We start from the raw sequence: 27522 nt of genomic DNA on the forward strand, positions 1-27522 counted from the left end.
CTTGTAGCCCAGGCAGGTATGACCCTAGCCCCGAGTAGCTTCTTGCCATCACCCAGAATGATACCACAGTACAAGGACAAAATGACTTTAACAATTGGCTAAGCTTCTGGTGTCATTCTAAGGGACTCCAGTATCTGTATGCCTGGGATGACATGATCGACAGACCACGCTTCTTTGCCAGAGATGGCCTGCACCTGTCGCCCTTGGGATTCCAGATACTGGCAAAGGCTCTTGCCACCCCTATAGTGCCTTTTTTGGCAAAGTTCAAATGACAAATTCACCACCATAACAGGTACAAGCAAGCAAAATCTGAGGGTAATACTACTCAATGCTAGAAGTCTAAACCTCAAAATGCACTCACTCGAGGCACTCCTTAAAATGGAGAACATTGACATCTGTGCAGTGACAGAGACCTGGTTCAAAGCTCCAGAGAGCACCCCTGCATTACCAGGCTATAATTCATATCACACCTTCTGGCCACCAAACCCGGACTGAAACACTAAAGGTGGAGGCGTGTCCATATTGATTAAGGATATCCACACCTCCAAGCTAGTTGCTCAGCATAATGCATCCGAGATTATCCAAGTTCAACTAACTCTGGGCAAAACCGCAATCCAGATTGTAGCTTGCTACAGACCCCCCCCCCCACCATGCCCCAGGATTCCCACTCCTGTTTTCTTGATACACTGGAAAATATTAAGGTACAACCCAACACTCTAATAATGGGTGATTTCAACTACCCTAACATTAACTGGGAAAACTACTCATACCAACTATTTTGCTCAACGTTTTCCGGAAGTCATCAATTCCAACGCCTTGGATCAACTTATCCACACTCCCACCAGGGGCAGCAATATCTTAGACCTGGTCATCACCAACATGGGTGACCGGTGTTCCACACCAGAAGTCAGCTCCTCGTCGGTCAGATCCGACCACAAGCTAATCACCCTAGACATCCATCTCCCCCCCCCCCCCCCCCCAATTAGGAAAACAACCGTAAAAAATTTCTCCAAAACCAACTTCACGCTTCTTAAGACCGACGTGGCAAACTTCATGACACCCATGCAGATGGACAATAGAGGTACGACTGCTGAATCCTACACAAATGCACTTTATAAGCACTTACACGTGTGCATGGCTTGTGCTATCATAACAGAACCAAGATGATATCCTCCAAAAAAAGGAAGCCAATCTAGTGGTCTTCTGCCATAAACAAACTCTACAACAGAAGAAAGAAACTGTTGTAAAAAGAGTAAAATCCCATGATTGGAGGAACTCCCTGGTCAGCCTCAGTAAGAAGCTGAGATCCCTCATAAAATCCTCCAAAGCTAGTTATGAAAACAAAATCGCCACTGATTCTAAAGGCAACCACAAAGCATTCTATAGCTATGTCAAGAATCTCAGTGGCAACACTCAGATCTGCTCTGAGTTACAGCACAATGACATTAAATATATCGAACCAACTGATATTGCCAACATCCTGGCAGATAGGTTCAGTGCTAACTTTACCCCCCTCTCACCCCCTAAAGGGCCCATCTTTATACTGGAAGAATGCAAATTTCCTGTAATCACGGCTGCACAGGTAAAAACCTCACTCTCCAAAGCCAAGAACACAGCATCCATGGGACATGACAACATCCCAGAATGAACTGGCACCCCACCTAAGTACCATGTTCAATCATAGCCTCACCGCAGGCTTTGTGCCCATTGAATGGTGTACCACGACGGTTATCCCACTCCACAAAGGGGGGGGGGCACAACAGACCCCTGGAACTACCGCCCCATTAGTCTGACGAGCCTGGTCTGCAAGGCCATGGAACGTTTCATCATGGAACTCATAAACAAAGACATTGGAGATCTCCAAACTCTGGACCCCACACAGTTTGGGTTTGTAAAAGGCAGATCATGTCTCCTAAACCTGATAGACTTCTTTGAAGTAGTCACCAAAGCCATAGATGAGGGTAAGGTGGTTCACACAGCCTGTCTAGATCTCGCCAAGGCATTCAACACCATCCCCCACTCTGGAATTATAGATAAACTCACTAAACTAGGTATAAATCCCTATGTCACAAGATGGGTTGCCAACTGGCTTACTGACAGAACCCACACTGTGAAAGTAGCAGACTCCAAATCAGACTTCAGACCAGTGACAAGTGGGAGTACCACAGGGTTCAGTCCTGGGTTCTCTGTTTGGTATCTACTTCTCTGAAGTACAGGCTAACACAGAAGGTCTTTGGCTAACTAAATTCGCAGATGACTGCAAACTAGGAACCACAATCAAAACTCCTAACGATGTGGACATTCTACAAAAGGACCTCACTGAGACAGATGCCTGGTGTCAAAGCCATTGTCTCGAGCTCAATGCCAAAAAGTGCATTGTCATCCCCTTTGGTAAAAACTCTGTACCCATGAACTACCACATAGGTGGTGACCTTGGGACACAGGTGGACAGTAGACTCTCCTTTGATAATCACATTGCCACAGTGGTCAGGAAATCCTTCAATGTGGCACACCTCATCACAAAAGGTTTCTCATCCAGAAAAAAAGAGGTCATTGTTCCCCTCTACTCATCACTCATTAGACCATTATAGAGTGCAACGCCCCTTTTGGTATGTACCTCACAAGACATCTGCAACAACTGGAAAGGCCACAAGAATACCTCACAAAGAGGATTACTGGCCTCAAACAGATGCCTTACACAGACCGTCTCAAAAAACTCCAGCTTTACTCTGTCGCATATCGCCTACTCAGAGGCGATCTCTGCCTAACATACAAAGCTATGTCAAACCCAGAACTGTTGGACATCCTCCACTTAAAGAAATCCCAATCCCTCCAAGCCACACGCTCTAGGGACCTAAACCTTGTCACCACTATAAACAGAACATGCTGGAGGGATAGTTTCCTGTCCCAGAGACTTCCCATACTCTGGAAGAGACTACCTAGCTATGTCAAACAGAGCTCCTCATTAGCACGCTTCAAGAAAATCTTGATGATTGGATGGGTAATAGGAAATTCACCCCGGGGATCCCTTCTGTGGTTCTGCTTGACAGGGGCACAGGAAAATAATTTTCTTGGGTGGCGAAAGTCAGGGTACCTTTTTGGTTAGGCTTGTATAGGCCCTAGGGCCAATAGCCTAGTACCTACCTATGAACCTATGGAGGCTGTCTGTAAATCCAAATTTGTGCTGCTTAAGCGGAAAAAGGGAGAAGATTCACCAGCTAGCCTGTACACTATCCTTTTGGTTATCCATCTGCAAGTCTTCAAACTTTTCTGTCAAGCATTGTATAATATAGAAGTCATTATATAATATGGAAGTCATTAATTTCACCATCAATGTACATGGATCTGCTGTCTTGACATATCATTATCTGATGGCAAATGGCAACACTGACCATTGTCTTCATCCATTCAGAGCATCAGTTTGATTCTGTTTTATTAATATGCTTATGTCTCAGTAAGCACACTACAGATAATTAAAAAAAAAAACTTAAAATATCAGACAAAAATTAGAACAGAAATTAAATAATTGAGTGTTAACTAAACACAGAAAGCATGGGATAGTCCCATGCAGTAAGTAGGTTTTAAGGTACCTCTTAAGGGTATTATTGTAGGACTTTTCCGATCTTGCAAGGTAGTGAATTCCATTGGAAGGGGATTTGTAGAGGAAAAGGTCTGAAGGCCAGCTGTGTCTGTCCAACTACCAGTAATCATCAGCAGCTCCTTAGTAGTCAAGAATAGTGGCCAAATCTGCTGATAGGGAATCACTGGCATATTAAGAGTGGTGACCCGATGTTTAGTAGAACGATAGCAAGCCACATCAGGCTCAGCATTGCAGGAGTAATGTCACGGTAGAAGTACTATCAAAAGACGTAGCCACGGATTTCTGCAGTCGTAGAGAGTTTTGATGTCAGCATGGGGTGTTCCTAGTAAAGAGTCTTGCAGTAGTCCAGGTGCATTGAAACTAGCAGATGAATTACTGTGACAAGGTCCTCTAATGAATGTAGATGGAACTACCACTTTGCCTCAGTCATAGCTGATCATCAAGGATCATACGTGGTTTGTTTAAATCTTCTCATACTCATCCCTTTAAAGATTTGATCATCAAGGGTCATACGTGGTCTGTTTAAATCTTCTCAAACTCATCCCTTTAAAGGTGGCGTCCAGACTGTCTTTAAATCATGATCAGACATGTGCTCTAGAAGGAAGGGAATATAAAGTGTAATGTTATCACTGCAGTTACGGTATTTTAACACTCCTACTTCAAAGGCATCTTCTAGTAGGAACACATATACTATGAACAGCAAAGGCACATGTGCAGAGACACACAGAACCACATGGTACAGCTGCATCTTGCATGTGCTTTGAGCGGTAAGATTAGAACTGCCAAAGTGTTGTGGGAGATGATACACAGTGATTCTGTTGGCAGTCCAATAAGGTGTTGGTAATCCTCAGTGTTAGAGCATGCCAGCTAATCAAGAGAACTCAGATCAAAATGAAAGCATTGATTTCTGACCATGAGGACATCATTAATAACCTTATAGTGAACTCTGTTTTGGTTTTGTTGGGCCTTAAACTGGACTTAATGTATGTCAAGTGGCTATGAGATTTTGAGAAAGATTTAAGTTGCGCACACACAACTGTGTTATTAATTTTCTCTGTAAATGTGAATTAAAGATTGGTTGGGAAATGTTTCATCTTGTGAAGATTAGTAGGTGTTTTGGCCCAAGGAACAGTGAAAGTGGATTTACATGTAAAACAGCTGAAAAAGGTTTTGTCCTCAGGTAAGTATTTTGAACAGTTTGAAAAAATAACCAGGCTGAGAGCATCCAGACAGAAGTATTACAAGCCTCCATTTATTGTAATTTGCATCTCTGAAGTAACATTCATTACCTCAGAGTATTCACTTATGATGCACTGAAATTGTGATTGTAGTCCTGCATTGTATACATTTAAGCGCTTGGTTAAACAGAGAAACAGTACTGTGTGCATGGTAGCTCAGTGGTATAGAGTAATTCTTTGTAAAAGTTTGCAGGTTTGCCGACATGAAATGCTGCTGTATAGCTGCGTAATTTCATTAATTTTGTGCAAGTGTGTTTCTATGTACAAGATGATGCTGTAAATTAAGAAGTCTGTCTTAAACAGTGCTGATACCACGTCACTTATTAAAGAAAGTAGTAAAAGGATATACTGTCCCAACTTACGTATATGTCGGGGCATATGACCTTCTTTCGTTTTTTCCCGGTTAGGGGTCACCACAGCGGATCACCTGTCTGCTCATGATTGGCTAACGCCATTAGTTTGTATAATATTGTACAGTTATTACAGATGAAAACTGAGCACATGAACCAGGGAAGGCTGCATTTGTGCACACTAAGATAAGCTTGCTGCCCATGGTACAGATATTAATTTTATACATTTATTAACCTGTTAAGCCCACTGGAGCTTCCCTTTTCTTGGGTGACATCGGAGCACTATCTGGTTACATGACTGATTAAAGTTACACAGTAGACAAATGGAGGTGGAAGGACTCAAGCCCTGTATCATGGACTGTAGTAAACAGCTCACTAACGGCTCAGAGCCTTAATCAACTGTGGTAGTTTCCAGACTGAATGAGACAAACCTAGTCTTATGCTGAATGCCTGTACTCAAGACATTAATCTTATGTAGTGTAAAAACAACATGCTGACAGTTCACTGCATATAAACATTGCTGAGTTACGACAAACATGAAAACATTCTAGCAGTAGAGCACTCTAAGCTGTTATTGGGAACAGTTTGATTAATGTTAGGTAGACTGCTTATTCTTAATTGCCACCATAATGAATCTCGCATCATCACAGAGAAACTTGTCTTTCATTGATTGGGTTAGTAGGTGCAGTGGAATCTTTTACATCCACCTGAACTACCACCAACTCAAGCAAATGGGATCTCAGCTTAACATCTCTTCAGTAGGATAACATACTTAGGAGTGAGGCACCTCTCTTATACTGCACTGCAGTGACAGCAGTCCATCCGCCTGATGTGGGAATAGAATCCACAGCATTCTGCACCAAAATTGAGCATGCTACCTGTTACCCCACTGACACTTTCTGTAGTAGATTAGGAACTGGAGAAGATTACTTAATAAAGGCAAGGTATTACATGAGCACACCTGTTAAGCATCATTGTGATATGTGTAAAATGGATCTACTACCTAATTCCAGCATCACTATTTTTAAACATGTCATTTAATACTGCTCAGCTTACAGGTGAGGGGACTATGAAGGAATTCCTAATATGTTCAAAGCAGACAGTATGAGGGCTTGATGAGCCTTCTCATGGAATTCTGAAACAACTCCAGGGAGATGTAGTGATTCCACTGAATATAGAAGTCATGAAAATGTGATGTATCCTGTAAATGGAAGTGTGTGGTAGATGAGACTTCCCATCCCAAAAACTAAACAAACTCAACAGTAACAACAGTATTTCTGATAGTTTTGACTTTATTACTAGATAAATATAATACTGTAATTTATAAGGAAAGAATTGTGGAGTACCTGGAGTTTTACTAGGTGTTATGACTCCAAAAACTGCATAGATTCAGAGAGGGAGAGACTTGTCATGAATCTAACAGATTAAGTGACTATATACTAGCCACAGGAGGAGTCTGTCAAGATTTTGAGAGGCTTTTAATGCATTTGCAAGTAAAAAATCAAGCAGGTTAGTCAGACTAAAAGCAGTGATTGCCATGCAGTTTGCCAGATAGACAGGAGACTGACGGCCCATCAGGATGCAGAGGTCATAGTAAATAAAGTATGCTCATTGATTTGTCCCACAGTTAAAAGACAGTATCCAATCAACATTGGTGAGAACAGGACACTTTACAACATGTAGTTCAGTGAATACATAAACAGATAATGCTGAACCCAAAAGTTTTGGTTGCCTTTTGGACTGGGAATGTGCCTTGTAGGGACTGCAGCCCTGCACTGGTGTGGTGATATGCTTCTGTCTGAGAGGAAAGCTAGGGTCTTTGGCCATATTACATGTTTTAGGATATGTGGTGACCATATTAAGTCTTTCACAGACTAGAATTGAGAATGCATAAACAAGCATGAAGGACTTTTTAGCTTTTCTTTCAGAATGTAAAACCAACTAGTGCCTTAAACTTCAACAATTACAAGATTAGGAAGACGTACATTGCAAACTGTGGTGGGAAGGGACAGGTATTGTATATACATGAAAGAGGCAAAGGAGGGACAAGACAACAAGAAATGGAAGGCAAGGAGGACCAAACCTACAGTTTAAGCAGAGGGTTACCTAAACACTTTGAAGAACAGATTCCTTAGACTGTAGAATTAGCAAAAGGAGAGTATGCAGGAAAAATGACTTTACTGTAAAAACAATGGGAATTACCCATTTTACTGGTGGGGCAAGAGGATAAAGTAAAAAAAAAATAATTCTGCAAGTAACAGAGCAAACAAGTAAGTAGGAGAGAAGGCTTATGCTTCATGGTCATTGACTGGAAAAGACAGCACAATGCAGTTATTGTATACAGAATACGTTCCTATAATGGGAAAGACATAGATGATACTAGACCTCCCCATTGGCATACTGGCAGGGTGTTCAGTTCTCTGATTCAACCCAGTTCTTACCAGCCTGAACATTGAAGGGTTTGCAGGGACGACAGAGTAATGACATAACTTTTGCCTATTTACTCTTGGTGACAAGGGTTTGGAGCATGCTAAGCATCCCACCAATGAGTTTTCAGTGGATACCCGGGATCTGACAAGAGGTGTCCACTTATGAGAGGAGGGGAAGGACTACCAGAGGGGCTGCATCTGTTGAATGAGCAACTAGTGCCCCTGTATGCAGTCATTGCACACTGACAGTTTAGGCAGTTGTCAAGGTGCGATTAATATAGAAGGACAAACACCTACAAAATTTCCTGCATTTCTGCATTTACAAAAGCTGCATGGTTTCTTTCATAGAAGACAGAGTGGTAGTATACAAAATTGGAGAATTGGGAGACAAAAATGGTAGCAGGTTCATAGGTAAATACTAAGCTGCCCTTTTGAGACATTTTAAGCCTAGCCAATTTCCCTTTTGGTGCTTCAATTAACTTGTCAACCTATAAGGCAGATCAACTTATGAGATATCCTTAGGATGGTAGAAAAATGAAAAGTATTTTTGAAGAGGAACTTCAGAACATAGCAAATGCTGTTTGGAGCGCTTTTTCTTTAGCCACATCAAAAGCAAGGATCATTGTCTGTGTCCTGCAAGAAGCAGGCCTCTGGCAGTAATGCTTAAATCTACCCAAGGAAGACAAATATTGAACCTAATGTTTCCATTGATGATGGAGAGAGGATCTCAACTGCAAAAGTTAGGGACCATTCAAGAATGCGCGATCGCTAAACGGTTTTAGTTCACCATCAATTCTGTTAAAAAGTGCAGCCAGTAATAATGAGGGTAGTGGTCTTCAGTAGCACAGCATTTGGGAGAAAAAAGTCATTGCCGTAGCAGTAGTAAGAACATATCAGAACTGTAGTCAGAGAAGTAGCAAGTCTTACTGTGAAACAAATGATCAGGTGACTCAGTTGGATTTTATTTATAAGTTACCACTTATTTTCAAAATGCCATATTGAGTAAAAAGAGTGCAATAAACCATACAAAAACAATATTAGCAGGCTATAGAAATTCTTCAATTGGCAATAAAACAAAACCCATGTATTAAAAGAATAGTTGTGAAAGTCTAAAATTGTTATTTGCAGCCATCATAATGTTAACTGTAATGAAATTTGTCAGTAAAGAAGTATATAAAATTATTCGGGATTTTGAGAATTTTTCTGGTCTACATTTTAACAGTGATAAAACAAAATAATTTTGAACAGGAATCAGAATTCCTCAGCACTTACACTTTCTGTTTATGGTCAAGAATGTAATGAACTAAAACATCTTGGTGTAATTATAGCTAAATCTAGGAAGAAATGAGAGCTTGCAATTTTAATAAAATGCAAGATGATTTGTCCCAAATAGGTTCATAGGTTGGTACTAGGCTGTCTACCCGAAGGCATTTATAAGCCTAGCCAGAATGTGTTGGCTTTTCCCGCCCCCTTAGATTAGCTCCCTGTGCCTCTGTCCAGCAAAGCTACTGAAGTGATCCCCGAGGTAAACTTTCTGTTTCCCATCCACTCATCAAGGTTTCTTTTGAAGAGTGTTAGTGAGGAGCTCTGCCTAATGTAGATTGGGATCTTGTTCCAAAGCATGGGAAGTCTCTGGGACAAGAATCTATCCCTCCAACACGTCCTATTTGTTGTTGTGGTGAGGTTTAGATCCCTAGAGCATGTGGCTCAAGGGGATAAAGTTTTCTTTAGGTGGAGCATATCCATCAATTTTGGGTTGGACCTCTGAGTAGGCGGTATGCAACCGAGTACAACTGGAGTTTCTTCAGTCGAGCTGCATAGGGCATCTGTTTGAGACCAGTGATCCTCTTAGTGAGGTACTCATGTGGTCTTTCCAGCTGTTGCAGGTGTCTTGTAAGGTACATCCCAAATGGGACATTGTACTCTATGATGGGTCTGATGAGGAGAGGGGCACAATGACCTCTTTTGATCTGGATGCAAACCTATTTGTGATTAGGTGGGCCACGTAGAAGGATTTTCTAACCACTTTGGCAAAGTGATTATCAAAGGTGAGATTACTATCTACTTGGGTCCCCAGATCCCTTATTACATCTTCCGTATTTAGGGGACTACCACCTATGTGGTAGCTTGTGGGTACTTTGTTTTTGCCAAAGAGGATGACTATGCACTTTTTGGCATTTAGCTTGAGGCCATGATTTTGACACCAGGTATCCGTCTCAGTGAGATCCTTTTGGAGGATGTCTGTGTGTCAGACGGAGAGTCAATTATAGCCCCTAGTTTGCAGTCATCTGCGAACTTGGTCAGCCATAGTCCTCCTGTGCTTGCCTGTACCTCTGAGAAGTATATGCTGAACAGGAGGGGTCCTAGAACTGAGCCCTGGGGAATGCCACTTGTAACCGGTTTAGAGTCGGACCTAGCTCCTGCAACTCTCACCATGTGGGTTCTGTGCGTGAGCCAGTTGGCAACCCATCTTGTGACGTAGGGGTTTATGTTCAGGCTGGTGAGCTTGTCTATAATACCAGAATGGGGAATGGTGTTGAAGGCCTTAGTGAGGTCTAGGTAGGCTGTGTGTACCACCTTTCCCTCGTCTATAGCCTTGATAACTGTCTAAAAGAAGTCCACCATGTTTAGGAAGCATGATCTGCCCTTAACAAAGCCAAACTGGGTAGGGTCCAGTGTTTGGAGGTTCCCAATGTCTCTGTTAATGAGTTCCATGATGATGCACTCCATAGCCTTGCAGACCAAGCTAGTCAGGCTTATAGGGTGATAGTTCCCAGGGTCTGTTGTGGCTCCACCTTTGTGGAGCGGAATAACCATTGCTGTGCGTCACTCTATGGGTATGTAGCCTGTGGAGAGGCTGAGTTTGAACAGTGTGTTTAGGTGAGGGGTTAGTTTGTCTTTGAACTCATGTAGGATGCAGCCTGGGACACCGTCTGGTCCTATTGAGATGCTGTGTTTTTGGCTTTGGAGAAGACTTGTTTTAACCTGTGTGTCTGTGATTTCAGGGACTCTACATTCTTCTGGTATGGTTATGGGCCCTTTTGGGGGTGAGAGGGGGGTGACATTTATGCAGAACCTGTCTGCCAGGATGTTGGCGATATCGGTTGGTTCAGTGTATTTTGTGCCATTCTGCACCAACTCTGAGCAGATCTGAGCATTGCCACTTAGATTCTTGACATAGCTAAAGAATGCCTTGTGGTTATCTTTGGAGTCCTTGGCAATTTTTCTTTCAAAGCTCGCCTTGGATGATTTTATAAGGGATCGTAGTTTCTTGCTGTTACTGATCAGGGATGTCTTCCCTTCTTGGGATTTTACTCTTTTCTGTACTAGTTTCCTCCTTCTATTGTATAGCTTGTTTATGGCAGGAGTCCACCAGACTGGTTTCCTTTTCTTGGAGGAGTGAGTCTTGGTTTTACTTGGGATGGCACGATCCATGCATTCTTTTAGCTGCCCATAGAATGCATTAGTAAAGGATTTTGCAGCTTGGACAGTGGTATCCTTCAGCATGGGGGCTTTGAAACTTTCCTCCTCTGTCTTAAGTAACGTGAAGTTTGCTTTTGAAAAGTTTTTCACAGTGGTTTTCTTGTCCGGGGGTGGGGACGGAATATGGATATCCAAAGTGATTTGTTTGTGGTCAGATCTAACCAGCGAGGGGTTGACCTCTGGTGTGGAACACCGGTTGCCCATGGTGGTGATGATCAGGTCCAATATGTTGTCACCTCTGGTGGGAGTGTTGACCAGTTGAACCCAGGGCGTTTGAGTTTGTAAATTCTAGGAAAGGTTGGGCAAGGGAGTTAGTACTTGAGTAGTTCTCCCAGTTAATGTTTGGGTAATTGAAATCACCCAATATTAGGGTGTTTGATAGCACCTTTATGTTTCCCAGTGTTTCCAGAAACGTGGAATGGGGGTCCTGGGACATGGTGGGTGATCTGTAGCAAGCTACAATTTGAATTGCAGTTTTGCCCATTGTTATTGCACGTCGATGATCTCTGAAGCATCGTGCTGTGCCACTAACCTGGAGGTGTGGGTATCCTTGATGAATATGGATATGCCCCCGCCTTTTGTATTTCGGTTTGGGTTCTGTGGCCGAAATGTATGGTATGAGTTGTAGCCTGGTAGTGCTGGGGTGCTGTCTCAAGCCTTAAACCAGGTTTCTGTTACTGCACACGTATCAATTTTCTCCATATTGAGGAGTGCATGCATTTTGAGGTTTAGACTTCTGGCATCGAGTAGCATTACCCTCAGTTTTTTGTTACTTGTGCTATTTACGGTGGTGGGTTTGTCTTTTGAGCCTTGCCTAAAAAAGGCATTATGGGGGGGTGGCAAGAGTCATGGCCAGGATTCGAAAGCCTAAGGGTGACAGGTGCAAGCCATCTCTAGCAAAGCAGCGTGGTTTGTCGAGCATGTCATCCCAGGCGGACAGACACTGGATCCCCTTTGAATAACACCAGAAACTTAGCCAATTGTTGAAATCAAGAATTTTTTCTTTATATCGTGGTATCATTCTTGGTGAGGGCAGGATGCTACTCAGGGTCAGGGTCATACCAGCCTGGACTACGTGATCAGAGAGCTCTTCCATGTCTCTCTCTTCATGTAGTCCAGGAAGGTACGGCTCAGGTCATTCACACCAACATGGACAGTGACAGAGTCATATTTGTACTTATTCTGGAGTGACCTGAGTGCTTGTGTTATGTGGCGGATCCTGGCACCCGACAGGCAGATAACAGTAACCTTCTCCTTATTCAGCCTAGTGAGTGGGACGTCAGTGTGCCTGACTGTAGAGTCACCTATTACTAGTATGTTGGGTATATTATTTTGCCTTAAGGGCTGTGGTTGCATGCCACACTGGTTTTGTGAAGTATGTGTTTCATTGTTTGTGTTGGGGGGTAGAGGTTGCTTGGATGTTTGCTGTGGAGGTCTCTGTTGGTTTTGCAGATTTTTATTTAGAGCCTCCGAGTATGTTTTCATGTATTCGTGTGTTTTTTGCCGGTGCTGGTTTAATGAGTCTATGTAAGTCTGGTGGTGTGATGCAAGTATTTCCCTTCTCCTCTGGACTGTCTGATCCAGTCTTGGGTTGAGAGAGCTTAGCCTCTAGTTTGGCTGTATAACTGCATCTCTTGCATGTATTAGTGTTTGGTGGTAGGAGGAGGGGGTTGTCTGTGTACATGAGGCAGTTGTAACATTGCCTCAACATGCCCAGATTCACAAGTTGGACTGAAGGGTACACCTGAAACTGCCCTTTGGACATGCCTGGATTGGTAAAGTGAACTGTTTTACTGGATGGCTGGTAAGGTCGAATAGAGAGCCTTGTCCTTCTGTACAGTACAGGAGGGTCTAGTGCTAGGGTTTATAAGTGCTTGCTATAAGTTTTGAGCAAGTGCTGGGCTGAGAAATGAATGGCTTGACTGCTTAAGTTGAAAGTTTGCCTAGTTCCAAGGGAAAAATTGAAGAGGAGACTTTGTGGAGCCAAGAACAGTTTTACCCTAGCTAACTGGTGCTGCAGTATTTATAGCAGGGAAAAGAAAGAGATAGAAATTAGCCCAAAATGGCCAATAAACTACTAATTTCTGGGCTGAAACCACTCCTCCAGGGACAGATAGGCTGCTCAAAGCTCTCCTCTCTCACAAGTGAACAGAGAAACTTACTTCTGTCCAAGTAAGGTATGGGCAAACACGGAGATTTATAACACAGCCCTGAATTCAGCACTAACCTGAAAACTGGAGTATACTAGCTTAGAAAGGCGGGAAGAAAAAAAAATATATATATATATATATATATATATATATATATATATATATATATATATATTTTTTTTTTTTTTTCAGAAAATAAAGCAGATACACTCAAAAAAACAGTAGAAGTATGGAATAATCAAATTTACATTTTTGAAGAAAAGCTTCATCCTACAAAGATGATACTGCTTCCTCAGATCCTCTATATAATTCAAACAACTGCCACTCCCCACCCCCAAAAAATAAAATACCCTGAAAAATTTTAAAACAACTTTTCTTGAGGTTCTTGTGGTACTTTACAACCAAGACTGGCATATAATCATCATATAAAATCATGGTGTAATGGTGGCATTAAATTGCTGGATATTAACATACATAAAAGATGTCTCCATTAAAGTAATAGTCCATTTACTAGATAATAATTATGAGGCTAACTGGAAAAGTATAACAAAGAAATTTACTTATTTTTAAGAAAATGAAAGTTGTGCATTCCTGTACTGACATTATAAATAAAATGTGGTTGGTAATATGCAACTGTTTGCAGTATAATATATATTCTCATATAAACTCATCTTATGTCAACAGTGTTTAAAAAAACTTTTAAGAGTGTTATCTTAGGTGATATGGAAACAAAAAGCTGTTTTTCACTTGTATTACTTTTTTATATCACTAAAGGACTTTTGGAGGGTGTCGGTATTTTAAAAGTGAAAAACTACAAGAACAATACGTTTTACAGGATGGCATAACTGCTCTCAAGTTCAGAATTGAAATCTTTTGTAAATCTTGAATACACATTCTCCCTGGAGTCAGATGACTGAGTTATAGGTCAGATTATTTGGGAAAATGCAGTTGCCATCTTTAAAATGGCAATTCAAGATACAAGAAAGAATCCCCTTAGACTGTTGGAATGTTTATGTCAAATTATGTCAAGTTGTCTATGAAAACAACACCTGCCTCTAATATTCTTTCAGATTTATGTAAATTCTTAGCTCCTGGGGACGAATTAAACTGGCGCTTATGGAACTTAATTTTTCAAGATGAGGTAAATACCATTTCTGATAAGGTAAAAAAAAACTAACACTATTTTCCATTAGTAAAACAGCTTCAGTTCATTTTTGGAGGGTCTATGTCTGGAAATGTGCACGTCTTTTTTTTAAACTCCTTATAGCTAGAATTAAGAAAGAAAACAAAAACGATTGTTGGAGATGAAACTGAATTAAAGTTAATTGGAAACCCATATTATTTGACCATGTTAAGGTGAAACAATTATGGGAGGAAATTCAGTATTTTTTGCAAGCGCTGTTAAATAAATGTTGCCTTACCAGGTATTTAGTTCTATTCAATGCTCCTATACTTTCAGTTAAGCATGGGACAGAGTACATCAGTTGAGATTTAATATAATAACATAAAAAGCCTCACCAAAAATTAGGAATGCTCTACAGGCATAAAAAAACTTTCGTAGCAACACCACAAAAAACACTCTTGCCACTACCTACCTTGTCCCATCTCTTTTACATGGTGCACCCATCCTGACCAACCTTCAGGCTAGAGTTAAAAATAAGCTGGAGGCATGCTATAATAAGGTTGCAAAATTTGCCACTAACAAGCAATACTGCAGCCACCACTGTATTGCACTTAAGGCTTTGAATTGACTCAAACTGCCTCACCACATGCAGTTTATCTTCCTACACAAATGGGATATTATCCCAGTTTGACTTTCCTGATGAAGAAATGTCAGATAAGTAAAGAATAAGTAAATATAAAGCCTAAAATGCTTATGGGCAACTGAACTCTTAGCAGTGTAATGCAAGATTCATCACATTTATGAAAGCTGGATTCTGTGGTGATATATATATATATATATATATATATATATATATATATATATATATATATATATAGATAGATAGATAGATAAAGTGATACAAACAACATGAATAAATAAATCTGGAGATGATACCTATAAGAGGTAGTGTAGTCATGAATGGTGAACATGGAGAACTGTGTAGCTTTCTGTAGTCTTTGTATACATAGTTTATGAATAATAATGTATTTTTTAATACTAAGAAGTGTATTGCAATTAATTTTGTGAATGCTAACAAAAAATATCCATATTCTGTAAATAATCAGATTATTCCAGCCTTAAGTTATGCTGGTGACCCTGTACTGACCTTCAACCATTAAGTGAGGTTTGATGTACATGTAGACACTATCATCAGAATGTTACCCAGCATTATGAATGACATCTTGTGAGCAGTTTCACTGAGAAATTCTAATGTTCACATCACCTTCTTTAAGTCTTTGTTCAGGCCCCACATGAAGCATTGTGACAAAATGTGTGGCTACAGTAATGCCACTATGAAAAAACTTGTCTGAGTACAGAAGAGCTTCAACAAAATTGGTTTGGTAAGGTGTCTGAGTTACACTGATAGGCTAGTCAAACTCTTAAGACTTCATTCAATATCATACAGACTTGCCAAAAGAAATCTGGTACTTGATTTCTTTCCTTAAAAAGTTGCATGCATTTGAAACCAAGTACATATAAGTACATCGTCTAGTTATTTTATATGGTTCCAATAAAATGCGATAAACAGGACAAAAAACTGCAAAAAGTTACTAATGAATATCCAAAAAAGCAGCAACCACGATGGAACGAACCACAGTATTATTAGAATCAGATTTTCTCCAATTTTATTGTGACCACACACAGTTAACAGCATAAAAGCCTTCACCATAAAGAAATTTGCGTTTTCGTCTTAGAAATGACTTCATCAGATAACCAGCATACCCAAAACTTTCAATTTATACTGAAATACATCTATTTCCACCAATAAAAATTCACTTTTAATTAATTAATTAAAACTTGTTTCTTTGTTAAAAAAGTATATAAATATATAAATTCTATTCAAATTAAATATTAAATATTACTAAACACATAAAATACATTTGATAAATACTTCAAATTAAACAAACATCAGTTAAAACTTCAATTAAAGTTTAAAACATTTAAAACTTTTAATACTTTTTATGTATGCCTTCCAGAGAAATGTATTTTTCCCTTTTCTATCTATAAGAACAGTGCCATCTCCTGGCCGAACATGTTAATTGCATTTAAAGTTTTGCAGCTCTCATTTTTAATAGAGGTGCTATGGAAATATAGTCATTCAATCCAGGTGTTTTGTCAGCTTCTAAAGTGATTTGCCACCACAGTTCCCTAAATTCAATTCTTTCTTCCCATAGTCCCCCTCTATTATCTTTTTTTATCTGTTCTATAACCAAAAATTTGTACTTATATTCAGGACAAACTTTTGTATGTTTGAATAATGCATTACTTTCTTTCCCTGTTAAAATGTCATAAACATGTTCAGAATCCTTCTTTTTAATTTCCTTTCCGTCTTTCCTATATAAAACGAACCACATTTTTCACAAGTAGCCATGTATATTAACCCTCTAGATTCACAATTGTAAAACTCTCCACTAGTTATATATCTACCTCTACTTTCTAAAAATATTTTATCATTATTGATAATGTATGGACACTGAGTACAATGCCCACATTTGAATGTGCCTATTCTGTTACTCTTCTTTTCTGTTTTATTTTTGTTGCCACTATTCTCTAATATACCTTTTATATTTGGTGAGTTTTTAAAAATAACTTTCTGTGGTATATCTATTACATTTTCTATATCTGTCAAGGCTATAAATTTCCCCCATTCTTTTAAGAATATTTTTTAACTACTTTATTAAGACTATTATATTCTAATATCAAAGTTTGTTGATATTCTTCTCTTTCTTGTTTGTTATTATTATCAATTTCTTTAATAACTTCCTTCATAAAAATCAAGAGGACCCACCGTTTAGGCCAATAGTTTCGGCAGAAGGTTCAAAAACATATCCACTAGCCAAATACATAGATAAAAAATTAAAAAGTGTTTGGATGAAAAGGAAATGTATTTTGAAAGATTCATGGGACTTACTTATGGAATTACCAGATAGTTGTGGTAATGATCAAATTTTATTTATAACAATAGATATTATTGATTTATTTTCTTGCATCCCATACAAAGAAGGGGGAATAATGTTTGAGGAAATTGTATATGAAGATGTAACATTAACACAAAATGAGAAATTAACAAGTACTTGGCTAATGGAATTGGTTCTGAAGAATAATTTTATTTATTTTAATGGGGAATTTTATCAGCAAAAACAAGGAGTAGCAATGGGGGCAGCATGCGCCCCTACATATGCTAATTTAATACTTGCTTATTGGGAAGAAAAATATATTTTTAATTCAGTTTTTAAAAATTGTTGGAAAATATACAGAAGATTTTTAGATGACATATTAATTTTATGGACAGCTGGAAAAGAAAAATTCATTGAATTTTTAAAGTATATAGAAAATACTACTAATTTTTTAAAATTCACACATAATATTTCCGAAATGAATGTTACCTACTTGGATTTGGAATTGTATATAGAAGGAAATGAATTAAGGACTAGAATATTTAGAAAGGATACTTTTTGTAATTCTTATTTACATTTTGAGAGTGCTCACCCCTTTCACTGTAAAAGGAACATAGTGAAGGGGCAGTTTGTTCGAGGAAGTAGAATGACAAGCTTTGATACAGATTTTAAAATGGAATGTGACTTCCTAGAAAAAATGTTTTTAGAGAGAGGCTACCCTTTATTATTCATCACACAAATAAGACAAGAAGTAGAAAAAGGGAGAAGTGATAAATTTTGTCCCATATATAAAAAGAAGGAAGTTATTAAAGAAATTGATAATAACAACAAACAAGAAAGAGAAGAATATCAACAAACTTTGTTATTAGAATATAATAGTCTTAATAAAGTAGTTAAAAAAATATTCTTAAAAGAATGGGGGAAATTTATAGCCTTGACAGATATAGAAAATGTAATAGATATACCACAGAAAGTTAGTTTTAAAAACTCACCAAATATAAAAGGTATATTAGAGAATAGTGGCAACAAAAATAAAACAGAAAAGAAGAGTAACAGAATAGGCACATTCAAATGTGGGCATTGTACTCAGTGTCCATACATTATCAATAATGATAAAATATTTTTAGAAAGTAGAGGTAGATATATAACTAGTGGAGAGTTTTACAATTGTGAATCTAGAGGGTTAATATACATGGCTACTTGTGAAAAATGTGGTTCGTTTTATATAGGAAAGACGGAAAGGAAATTAAAAAGAAGGATTTACGAACATGTTTATGACATTTTAACAGGGAAAGAAAGTAATGCATTATTCAAACATACAAAAGTTTGTCCTGAATATAAGTACAAATTTTTGGTTATAGAACAGATAAAAAAAGATAATAGAGGGGGACTATGGGAAGAAAGAATTGAATTTAGGGAACTGTGGTGGCAAATCACTTTAGAAGCTGACAAAACACCTGGATTGAATGACTATATTTCCATAGCACCTCTATTAAAAATGAGAGCTGCAAAACTTTAAATGCAATTAACATGTTCGGCCAGGAGATGGCACTGTTCTTATAGATAGAAAAGGGAAAAATACATTTCTCTGGAAGGCATACATAAAAAGTATTAAAAGTTTTAAATGTTTTAAACTTTAATTGAAGTTTTAACTGATGTTTGTTTAATTTGAAGCATTTATCAAATGTATTTTATGTGTTTAGTAATATTTAATATTTAATTTGAATAGAATTTATATATTTATATACTTTTTTAACAAAGAAACAAGTTTTAATTAATTAATTAAAAGTGAATTTTTATTGGTGGAAATAGATGTATTTAAGTATAAATTGAAGGTTTTGGGTATGCTGGTTATCTGATGAAGTCATTTCTAAGACGAAAACGCAAATTTCTTTATGGTGAAGGCGTTTATGCTGTTAACTGTGTGTGGTCACAATAAAATTGGAGAAAATCTGCTTCTAATAATACTGTGGTTCGTTCCATCGTGGTTGCTGCTTTTTTGGATATATTTTATATGGTTATATTTATTCTTAATGTATTTTGTTTATGCATATAGTACATGACACCTAGGGCTATTAAGTTGGCTGCATTGATTATATTATTTTATTTTATTTTATTTCATTATGTTAACTAATTGATTAATTCTTTACTAATTAATTGGGATGTGTTTGTGTATAAATTGTTTAAACACATGGCATTGATTATCTGAAGAAAGAAAAGCATTGCCTTTTCCGAAAGCGCTAATTTTTATTAAAACAGTTCGTACTGCTTATACTGCTCCTTGCTTTTTTTCGCTTGTTGGATTTAAACGTTTTTTGAAATTTGCTTGTGCTAAATTATTACATCGTCTAGTTAGACTGGACAACTCCATGGAGTTACTCAAAGTCCAGGTTATGGTGGGTAAGACCCCCATTTGTCATAGCCAGTTGTTGATCCCTTTCCATTGGTCATGAAGCCCATGAAGCTTACGTGACCAAATTGGAGACCATCCAAATTTTACTGAACACACTGGTTATGGAGGATTTCAATTATCCCACCATCATCTGGGAAACCTATGCTCGCCCTAACTTGCTAGCGCAAAAATTCCTTGACTTTGTTAATTCAGATTCCCTGGAACAAATTTTTCAAACCTCAACAAGAGGAGCAAACATTCTAGATCTGATCCTCACAAACATGTCAAATAGATGCTCTGCCACAACTGTCGGACCCTCATTAGTTAAAGCTGACCACAAATCAGTCACCTTCAAGCTGGCACTAACACCAGAATTCACAAAGGGTGAAATCAGCCTAAAAAACTTCACCAAGGCAAACTATACCCTCCTAGGTGAAGGTATAAATGTATTCCAAGCCCCACCCCAAGCTGGAAATGGTAACTGTGCTGAAGCTTACATTAAAGCCCTGTACATTCACTTACATAAGTGTATAAAATCAGATGTACCAGAAAGAATCAAAGCCAGAGCCCCAAGTAAAAACAAGCTGCCTTGGTAGACATCCAGCATCAACAAACTTTACAATAAATGCAAAAAATTCCTGTCCAAGAAAACAAAGGCAAGGCCCAAACAATGGAAAAGCACCCTCGTCAACCTTAACAGGCAAATAAGACAACTTGTCAAATTCTGTAAGGGCTCCTCTGAGAGAAACTTAGAAAGTACAGCCAAAGATAAGCATAAAGCCTTTTACAACTATGTACATAGCCTAAAAGTTAGGACACAAATATGTGCAGAACTAGTGACCAATGGTATTGCACACACTGACCCCACAGAGATAGGTTTGGCAAAAATTTCACTCCCTTATCCCCTCCTAACTTATCACAAATCTTCCCGTACCCCCCCCCCCCCAACATATCTGAAGAGCAGGTCCTCAAAGCCTCATACAAGGCAAAAAACACACCCTGTATGGGACCAGACAACATTCCAGGCTGTCCTCTGAACAGGCTACAATATGAACTAGTATCACCTTTAAAGTACCCTTTTCAATCCTAGCCTTACCACAGGCTTTGTCCCTGCTGAATGGAGAACAACAGTTATTCCCCTCCACAAAGGTGGCCTAGCAACAGACCCGGGAATTACAGACCCATAAGCCTGACCAGGCTCATCTATAAGGCTATGGAACACATAACTGTGGACCTCATAAATAAAGACATAGGTGACCTCCAACCCCCTGGATCCTACCCAATTTGGCTTCGTCAAGTGCAGATCCTGCCTGTTAAATCTGGTGGAGTTCTATGAAAATGTGACCAAGGCTATTGACAAGGGCAGATCTGTGCACACAGCATACCTCGACTTGGCAAAGGCTTTCAGCACAGTCCCACATTTAGACATTACTGATAAAATTAGCAAACTGAATGTAAATTCCTTTGTTGTAAGTTGGGTTGCCAACTGCCTCACAAACTGGACACACACTATCAAAGTGAGTGACTCCACATCAATCAGCAGAGCTGTTACCACTGGCATGCCACAGGGGTCACTGCTGGGCCCCCTACTGTTTAGTATATTCTTCTCAGAAGTTCAGGTCAAATCTAAGTTTGCAGATGACTGCAAATTAAGTGCAGTCATTGAATCCGCAAATGATGTCAGTATACTCCAGCAGAGTCTCACGTAGACCAACGGCTGGTGTATTAGTCACGGTCTCAGACTGAATGCAAAGAAATGCATCATCATTCCATTTGGCACAAACAATGTCCCTTCACACTATCAAATCAACAACAATAACTTAAGTACCCACGAAGTGGTAAGGGACCTGGGATCACAAGTTGACTGCGACCTTAACTTCAACCACCATGTGGCTTATGTAGTAAGGAAGACTTTTTACACAGCATGCTTGATTAGCAACGGCATCGTCTTGAGATCAAAAAAGTTTATAACCCCTGTATACTCAGCAAAGCACTTGTCTGACTCATAATTGAGTATAATGCCGCATTCGGCATGTACCTTACAAAACACCTGCAGCAATTGGAGAGACCTCAGAGGTTCTAAGAAAGAAGATCAAGGGGCTCCAGCATGTGCCTTACACAGACCAACTAAAGTCCCTGTCACTGTACTCCTTACTCTATAGACTTCTTAGGGGAAACTTATGCCTGGCATACAGAGCAATCCAAGATCCATAGCTAATGAACTTGCTGCTTATGTATAAATCAAAGGGACTAGAGCTACACGTTCCAGGGACCTAAATATGACCTGTGACTTAAATAGGACATGCTGGAGGAACAGATTTATCTCCCACCGATTGCCATGTCCTTGGAACAGGCTACCAATTCATGTGACACAGAGCACCTCTATAACACTGTTCAAGCAGAACCTGAACGAATGGATGGGGCACCAAAAATTCTTCCTGGGGATTACCGCTCACAACCCTCCTGGACATAGGCAGTCATCACTAAATGCAGTCTTGCTTACTGACTAACATTTCTATGGTATTACAGTGGGATGAAACGACTAGGCTTAATATTTCTTCAGGCTCATCCATAGCTAATGAACTTGCTGCTTATGTATAAATCAAAGGGACTAGAGCTACACGTTCCAGGGACCTAAATATGACCTGTGACTTAAATAGGACATGCTGGAGGAACAGATTTATCTCCCACCGATTGCCATGTCCTTGGAACAGGCTACCAATTCATGTGACACAGAGCACCTCTATAACACTGTTCAAGCAGAACCTGGACGAATGGATGGGGCACCAAAAATTCTTCCTGGGGATTACCGCTCACAACCCTCCTGGACATAGGCAGTCATCACTAAATGCAGTCTTGCTTACTGACTAACATTTCTATGGTATTACAGTGGGATGAAACGACTAGGCTTAAAATTTCTTCAGGGTCGATGGCCTATTAATCTCCTGATGATATTGGAATGAGACTAGCAATCTCTAATTATTGAAAAGGAATTAGACCAATAGTTTGGTGCTAGCATTTGTGGCTCTAACTTTTCAAGGATGTAGACTCCTAGATGACCTTTAAAGGTCTTAGGTTTGCTGTTCAAACACACAGCATTGTAAGGATTCAGTGAATGTTAAAGAAACTGAAACATGTCTGATTAGGATGACCTTACCACCCCCACCAACAACAACAGCAGCAGCAACCTATTCAAAGTTGGTTCACTTTAGGCTAGCTGGTGTTTAGATGGAGATTGCTTTCAGTGTTGCAGATGGAAAAAAGGACACAATGTGTACATACAAAATCAGGAGAGCAGAACTGATGACTTGGTAGGCAGTTTTTAAATACCCCAGGGGAATTACTGGAATGCAAGGATGTGTTGTATCTCAGAAGGGGCGAATGAGGGATAGTAATGATAATGGAAAATGTTTTGGGTGCAGGCTCTAATTTAGTTGGTGTCAGTACTTTTTGCATGACATAGGAAAATTGGCAGACTGTGAGTGAGTCAAGTGTCCTTATTAACTGTTTTTACTTGTGGTTATGTTGATTCATAGTGTGTGCAGCATTTACTTTTTTTTTAAATTAGAATTTGCAGCTGTTTGATTTCCACTTAATTTTCCATTGTGTTGTTGACTTTCTTTTCTGTTGTTTATCGACCCATTTGGTAACTTATTTTTTTGGGTCTGTAGGGAAAACTTGTAAAGTAGTAGTATTTCCTGTTGTTATACTCCATTTTCTTTTAACAGCACTTTGTGATATTAGCAGCAGTAATGTAGCCAGTATAAGAAATTGTGATATAGGTTGAAAGATTTGTTACAGCGATGATATATGCACAGATTAAAGTACAAGTGGCATGCACAGATTAAAATACAAGTGGCAGATGTGTAGCATCTGTGTGGAATTTGTGTTTCCCTTCACTGCAGAAGACTGTCAGTTTCAAAGTGTTACACTGTGATTTTGTTGCACATTAATGCCTAAAGAAAAATTTATAAATGGGACTAGTAAAAGTTAAAAAAGACAGCAGTAATTTAGTCTGAACTTGTAAAGTAATTTGACATGAATTGCAACTATTCTGAGCCTTGCACTTAAAGAAATCATGTGTTTCAGCACGCTCCGTATGATGCTATGGTGTTGGTAGCCATGTGCCACTACTCTGATCAACAGATTAAAGCGAGTGAAGGGAAGTGGAAGGTAAGTTTTGTGCATTTTACTTTATTGATCATTTTTTGCATAAGTTTAGTCTGAATATTGAAAGGAGCAGATTTCAATGCTGCTAATTTTCTGTTTATATACTCAGTACTTGCACCAATTGGAAATGCATGGAAAGCCTGTAATGTACATCCTGTTACAATCTGGTACTTATTTTGAATGGTCTTACATGTGCTTATGTCATGGGAAGAGTAGAGTTATATAAAAACTGTAATGCAGGTTTAGACAATTTTAATGCACAGTCTCGTAGCCAGCAACAATTTTTGATGTTCTCCATAATTGTTTAATATGTTGATGTGTTAACAGTGGTGTTAATTATTAGTACCCAATGCTTCTGTATATTAGTGTTGTGTATTGTTGTGAGAAGAATTTGGTTAAATTGTGTTTTGTAACCAAAATAAAAATCTCTAACTCTGTTACAGAGCAAAACTTGAGGATAATTGTTCCATAGTGATTTATACAGCTGAAATAGGCATAGCGTGCAGTAAATGATTATGAGGCACAGTTGACAGCCAAGTATATGATATGTTAGAGCTTGTGAGGTTCCAGATTATTTGCATCCAGTAGACGAATACATACACTGATTTTGTGTTACTGTTCTTACGTTGTTTTGAGTAGCCCTTCACATTAGTGCCTTCCACCACTATGGCTACCATATTATGTAGCATTGCCTGCATTGTGGCTGCTTGCCCTGTGCCAGCATGTGACTCTATGACACCCATGATGTACGCTATGACTGCATTGCCTTCCAGTGCCATGACTACAGTGTTCTCCAGTATCATTAGAAATGTGCTGTTTAGCATCATGATTGTGTCCTCCGACACAGTGACTAATTGTCCTCCAAACACCCTCTACTATCCTACAACGCTGACTTGTGTGTTCCAGCACTATAACTTGTGTTCTAGCACTATCAGTAATATTTTCTTTTCCAGTTCTGTGAGTGCCATGTTCTCCAGCACCATGATGACAGTTGCATGTGGTGTTACTTAGCTGAAATATATATATATATTAGTATGTTTTGGGGCTTCTGAATGGTGGGATTTTCACCAGTATGAATGATTTGTTTCTTTGACCATCACACTAAACACACAGTAATTAGAGTCCTGGGACAGCTTAATTCTGCTGCAGGCTCTCTAGTCTCTTGACTTCTGATACCAGGAAAACTGTGGATATTATCTTACTGATTCCTATGCCAAGGTGTGCATTACCAAGATTGTACTTTATTCATCAATAACAGAGGTATACTGCGGACCACTATGCAAAATTTGTAGATTGATTTCTCTAGAAGACCATTATGAACACCATTGGCAGACATTATAAATGTTTAAGTGGCTTTTATTTACTTCTAGAGTCATTATTCTACTAGCCGCCTCATCTTTCAGCATATGAATTTTTATTCACCTCTTGCTCATAAATTAAAAATAAATTCCCACTACTGTCCTTTCACAGCCCAAAAATCAGGGCATTCATGCTGTTAAGACAATCCTTCAGCTATTTGAAATCAGCTACCTGTATAAGTGACAAAACTGATAACCATTTGTTTCCACAAAATTGATGGAGCACATAGGCAGTATTTGTGAATGTCAGTGCTTTTGGAATAACAGATAATATCATCCAAGTTGCTTAGTACTACTTTATCCATTCTTATTTGAGTAATTCCTATATATTTTTTTTCTCTTCACAACTGGTCTCACTCAAGCCAAAACTCCCTTTTTATATACTTCCTATTCATACTCATACCTCCTTATGGTGTCCATACCATTTTTTGGGTCTGGCTTCCTTAGCTAAGTGACTCACCAGCTAATAATAGCCAGTATTCGAAAGGGCAAGGAGTTATTAATGAAATGACACTAAAATTGTTAGTCTTGAGGTCTTGCTGTGGAGAAATTAATCTTTGTTTGCTACTACTTATTCATGTTTTTATATTTATGTTCCTATTTTCATAACTGATAAATCTATATTTTATTGAGGTGTATAGTGTGAAACACCAATGTGGGAGACAAGATAGTTCAATGAAAATGCTAGTTTATATCACACTGTACTAGAAATATTGCTAGTTGGTTGTTAGTAATTACGAAAATAATCAATATTTCCGTATGTACTTAATATTTCAAAAAACAAGTGACTTACAAATTGTTACATGACATTATGTGAAACCTTAGTTGTTGTTGAAGAAAACTCTCTAATATTTGCACTGTAAGTCGCCCATCTTGAAAGATCTTCAGTGTTATTTGTATTGCTAATTATACATGTAAATATATGTTTTCATATTTCTGTAAATATGTCAGTAAACATGCAGTTGCAGAGGAATTTCTTGTTGTCATGTAAAAGCTTATGCCTGGTTAACAAAAATGTTCTAACAATGTATGTCTAGGTTGTATGCTTTTCAAGATACAAAAAGCTGTGAAGGTACAGAAAAAATATAATGTAAGAGTTCTGTGTTTTATAATGTAGGTTCATAGGTGTAAACTAGATTAATGACCACAAGGGCCTTTTTAAGCCTAGCCATGCATTCCAAATCTCTAACAAGTTCTGGTACCCTTAATAAGTGTAAGTAGGGGCTTCGGAGGTGAAACATTTACAAGCAGAGACCTGGGAGATGAACCATTTACAAGCTGCCTGTGTCTATTAAAGCTGTATGTGCCAAACAAGGGATGCATTTCCTGTTCCCCATCCAGATGTCCAAATTGCACTTGAATTGGGTTAGGGGGTAACTCTGCTTCACATGAATGGGGGAGCTTGTTCCTGAGAAAGGGTAGTCCCTAGAATACATATCTGTCTCTTTAGCAGGTCCTCTTTATATCACAGATACGATTTAAGTCTTTAAAATCGATAAGTTTGTTTTGTGGATATGCAGTAGGTCCATTAGAGTGGGGTCTAAAAATGCCTTGTATGGCAGTCATAGATCTCCCCTCAGCAGTCTGTAGGAGACATAATACAGGTATAGGGCTTCAAAGCAGTCTGCATAAGACATGTTACTTACGTCCAGTATTCTTTTAGTGAGGAACCTCTGTGGACATTCCACTTGTTGGATATGCCTGATTAGGTACATACCAAAAGGGGCATTGTACTCAATGATAGGCCCGATGAATGCCAAATACAGTGGAACAATGAATTCCTTGGACCTAGATGCCATACCTTTGTTTACAAGTTGCACGGCATAGAATGATTTCCTCATGCTGTAGAAACATGATGGTCAAAGGCTAGATTACTGTCAATGTGTGTTCCCAAGTTCCTGAGTACTGGGTCAATTCTTAGGGATCTGTTGTCAATATGATAGTTACCAGGGGTGGATGAAGTCCCAAAGGATACTATTATGCATTTCTTGGCATTTAGTTTTAGTCCATAGCTCTTACACCAGTTGCTTGTCTGTGTCAGCCCTTCCTGGAAAACATTTGTGTCAGTGGGCTGTTAAGTGACAGCTCCTAACTCGCAATCATCTGTAAATTTAGTCAGCCAGAGGCCATTGACATTTGCCTTGCCTTCCGAGAAGTAAATGCCATAAAGGAGCAGTGCCAGGACTGATCCCCGAAAGACTCCACTTGTGACTGGCCTCTTTGTAGAGGCGAACTCCCCAATTCTAACTTCTTGGGTCTTATCGTGAGCCAACTGGCTGTCCACCGGGT

The 27522-nt window shown here is 38.9% G+C and overlaps 1 protein-coding gene across 3 annotated transcripts in view; it reads left to right on the forward strand.

Annotated features, from left to right (window-relative positions):
• The window catches only part of CROT (carnitine O-octanoyltransferase), a 1004553-nt gene that overhangs the window by 486722 nt on the left and 490309 nt on the right, over positions 1 to 27522 (forward strand). For all 3 annotated transcript variants that reach the window (XM_044067515.1, XM_044067513.1, XM_044067514.1), the window contains exon 10: positions 23795 to 23878. In XM_044067515.1, coding sequence (XP_043923450.1) covers positions 23795 to 23878 — 84 coding nt within the window. The remainder of the gene's footprint in view (positions 1 to 23794; positions 23879 to 27522) is intronic.

Source organism: Protopterus annectens, chromosome 3.part1, assembly GCF_019279795.1.
Source record: "Protopterus annectens isolate FY-2018-M chromosome 3.part1, PAN1.0, whole genome shotgun sequence".
Taxonomy (NCBI): Eukaryota; Metazoa; Chordata; order Ceratodontiformes; family Protopteridae; genus Protopterus; species Protopterus annectens.